Source organism: Gastrolobium bilobum, unplaced genomic scaffold, assembly GCF_033153095.1.
Source record: "Gastrolobium bilobum isolate Gb01-03AN ecotype WA unplaced genomic scaffold, APGP_CSIRO_Gbil_v1 utg113960, whole genome shotgun sequence".
In the NCBI taxonomy this organism is placed as follows: domain Eukaryota; kingdom Viridiplantae; phylum Streptophyta; class Magnoliopsida; order Fabales; family Fabaceae; genus Gastrolobium; species Gastrolobium bilobum.
Genome location: NW_026898443.1, coordinates 42074 through 45951, shown reverse-complemented (window position 1 = coordinate 45951; position 3878 = coordinate 42074). Strand labels below are relative to the sequence as shown.

Sequence of the window (3878 nt, the reverse complement as noted above, 5' to 3'; positions counted from 1 at the left end):
AAAGAAACATCATTGAAAAATACCAAACTATGTTGACAAGGTTGAAAAAAAAGATGGCTAAACAATCACACAAGAGGGGGGTGAATTGTGTGTTACTTCTTCTTCAAAAAACAATTAAAAACACAACCCTTTAATAGTAACCAGAGGCGGACCCAAGTCAAAGAGAAGGTGGGCACTTGCCCACCCTCAAATTTTGACATGAAAAGACTAAAATATCCCTCACTTAAAATTAAGTTTTTTTTATATTTTGTTTTTTTTTTCTCCTCCTTCAGTGACCAGACCACCTTCGTTAGACCAAATCAAAAAAACTTATGTACCTAATTCGGAGCACAGCTAGGGTCGAAGCGTTGAAGCGAACACAGATAGGGTCGTCATTCGTCAAGGCTGGCCATCCTTAAAACTTTCGAGCACAGGCCTGGGGTCGAAGTCGAAGATGTCCTCCGTTCAGGTTCAGCCGTTGAGAGGTAATTCTCCTTCCCTTTGAGTACAACTATTTTCAATTTGCATTGTAAGTGGTTGATTTGATTTGATTGCTATCAATGATACTGGAGTGGAAAGAAATGAAACTTCATTGATTCGGTTGCCTTATCCTTGTTCAACTAATACATTCAATTGGAAATTAACCCGATTCTTGTGTTGAATCCCAATTTTTTTTTCCGGTTGAAATAAAATGAATGCAGAATCCCAATTTTTTTTCTCGGTTGAAATGAAATTAATGCAGAATCCCAATTTTTTTTTCCCGTTTGAAATGCTCCGAAAGCTGGAGGCATGGCTTCTAAATGAGGATCTTATACTCCTTCCAATCTCTGCCAACTCAATTCTCAGAGACTCTATCTCATCCTCACCTTCCAACTTAGCCATCTAAACACAAGAGTCTTCAGCTTTTATGTGGAATGAATGATATGTTCCACTTCAACATATTGTATTAGAAAGTGTTGTGTGCGTTTTTAAGCTTGAGTGTGATAGTTGATGATGCAATATGTTTTATCTTGGCGTGCAAATGGCTTCTGAATTCGTTGTCAAGGTATCAAATCAAAATGAATACCATAACAAACCTTTGTTTTTTTATACATTAATTAATCTCTACAGTCCAAATTCTAGGACATATTTGAAAATACTTTACTAAGATGAAGATCTCTTATCACCAATGAGAATTCGCCTCAGTTACAAAATATATGGATCTATTAGCCCTTTTACTTTTTCCCTTAGTTCTAGAAGAATATATATGTACATATTTAAATTGTTTCTTTATGGAATTGTTCATCTTATACGCAGGGAGATCTATATGATCACGAGAGCTATTGAGGTTATTCTTGGTTAATTCTTTGTTGTTTACTTCCTAGTTCCTTTCCCTCTTTGTCACAGGTTAGTTAGTGAATATTTCAATACCTTAATCCATGCCTGTTTGGAATATTTCAAGGCATTAGCCTTTTATTCCTTTGAATAGCATGCTAAACACATGCTCTGTTTTTGTGTTATAAGGTGTTTGATGAGCACGATAACTTTTTCTCATTTGTTATTTTTTAGGATGGAAAGGTATGTAGGTTCTTTTTTTACAAAGTCAAGTGGTGGTACTAAACGTACTCGAAAAGAAGGTCCACCGGATAAACAAAATGAGTGTGCTACTCCCTCAAGTCAGAACAAACCAACAGTAGAAGGTCCACCAGATTTGTATGTTCCTGATCCGGGTAAAAGACTTCCTATTATGAGATTTGCGAAGAGTGCTCTAGAAAGGGAAATGATTCGAAGAATTTATCTAACGAATGGTCCTTGTCAACCAAAACTTGACAACTTTCCTCAATCCTTAATTGGGGGTAAAATGCGTAGATTTAATCCTCAATGGTACAATGAGTTTGGCACTTGGTTGGAGTATAGTGAATCAAAAGATGTTGTATTTTGCTTGCATTGTTATCTATTTAAATGTGAGCATGGTGATGGAAGGGCTGGTCATGATTTATTTACAGGAGAAGGATTTAGCAATTAGAAGGACAAACAACGGCTCTTTAAACATATTGGGAAAGTTAGAAGCATTCATAACTTGTGTTTCAGTGCTGCCAAAGATTTGATGAATCAAAATCAACATATTGACATTATTGTGTCTGGCATTTCTGACAAAGCCAAACAGGATTATCGTATTCGTCTGAATGGTTCTATTCGATGTATTCGATATCTCATATGACAAGGTTTGGCTTTCCGGAGACATAATGAGACAAATGCTTTAATGAATCAGGGAAATTTTGTGGAGCTTGTAAAATTCCTTTGTGAAAGCAATGAGGAGGTAAATAATGTGTCTTTGAATAATGCCCCAGAGAATCTCAAAATGATAGCTCCCTCAATTCAGAAAGATATTACTAATGTTGCTGCTAGTTTAGTTACCAGAGCTATTATTTCAGATATTGGGGATAATTTCTTCTCTATACTAGTTGATGAAGCTCGTGATATATCAATTAAAGAACAGATGGCAATTGTTTTAAGATATGTGAACTGCAACGGTGACATTATTGAGCGTTTTCTTGGTCTTGTTCATGTTTCAGATACTACAACTAGTTCACTTAAAGAAACGATTGAGATAAGTTTTGCCAAAAATGGCTTGAGCTTGACAAAGATTCGAGGTCAAGGTTATGATGGCGCAAGCAATATGAGTGGTCAATTCAGTGGTCTGAAAAGCTTGATTTTAGTTGAAAATAATTCTGCTTACTATGTTCACTGCTTTGCACATCAACTTCAGTTAGCTCTAGTAGCTTGTGCTAAAAAGGTTTACGCTTTGACTGATTTCTATAATTTTATATCGTTGTTGTGTAATGCAGTTGGTGCTTCTTGCAAAAGAGCAGATATTTTGAGAGAAAAGCAATTTGATGAGATAGTCAAAAGTATTGCAAGCGGTGATGTTCAATCAGGGAGAGGCTTGAATCAAGAAATGAGTTTGTCACGACCAGGGGATACACGTTGGAGCTCACATTACCGATCATTGGTAAGTCTTTGTACATTGTTTGATCCAGTGCTTGATGTGCTAGACATTATAAAAGACGATACAACCCTTATGCAAGCAAAAAGGTTTGAAGCCTCTAGCCTTATGATGCGTATGCAAACTTTTGAATTTGTATTACTTTTGAACTTGATGATCAAGGTCTTGGCAATAACGAATGAGTTGTCACAAACACTTCAAAGAAAAGATCAAGATATTGTAAATGCTATGACTCTTGTAAAAGTTTCAAAGGTGTTATTACAGAATATGAGGGATAATGGGTGGGATAATCTATTTAAGAGGACTTCTGATTTTTGTATAAAACATGATATAGATATGCCTGATATGGAAAGTGTACTTGCATTACAAGGGAGAACAAAACGTAGAGGACCAATTACTCATCTGCATCACTTTAAGGTTGACATATTTTATGCAGTGATAGATACTCAACTTCAAGAGTTGGATGATCGTTTTAGTGAAGTTAGCTCGAATTTGCTGGAACGCATGGCGTGTTTAAATCCGTCCAACTCTTTCTCGGCATTTGACAAGAATAAGTTGTGTGAATTTGCTAGCTATTATCCTTCGGATTTTGATTTGAATGATTTTGTCATGCTTGAATATCAGCTCGACACGTATATTTTTGATATGCAAAGTGATCCTGATTTTTGAATTTGCAAGGAATAGCTGATCTTGCCAAGAGGATGGTTGAAAAGAAAAAACATATTGTGTATCCTTTGGTTTATTTACTTGTAAAGTTAGCATTAACTTTGCCCGTAGCAACTGCATCTGTGGAAAGAGCATTTTCAGCTATGAAATACATCAAGACTGCACTTCGTAATCGGATTGGAGATGAATGGTTGAATGATTGTTTAGTGCCATATATTGAGAAATATGTATTTGATAGCATTGATAA

General features: G+C 35.9%; 1 protein-coding gene across 1 annotated transcript; it reads left to right on the top strand.

Annotated features, from left to right (window-relative positions):
* Nucleotides 1–2221: 2221 nt before the first annotated feature.
* Nucleotides 2222–3634, top strand: LOC133316338 (uncharacterized). Its single transcript, XM_061518071.1, has one exon. The coding sequence runs from the start codon at nucleotides 2222–2224 to the stop codon at nucleotides 3632–3634; it is 1413 nt and encodes a 470-aa protein (XP_061374055.1).
* Nucleotides 3635–3878: the final 244 nt, after the last annotated feature.

Excerpts from the sequence above, each read along its gene's own strand:
- LOC133316338 (XM_061518071.1), top strand. The coding sequence starts at position 2,222 with ATGAATCAGGGAAATTTTGTGGAGCTTGTAAAATTCCTTTGTGAAAGC.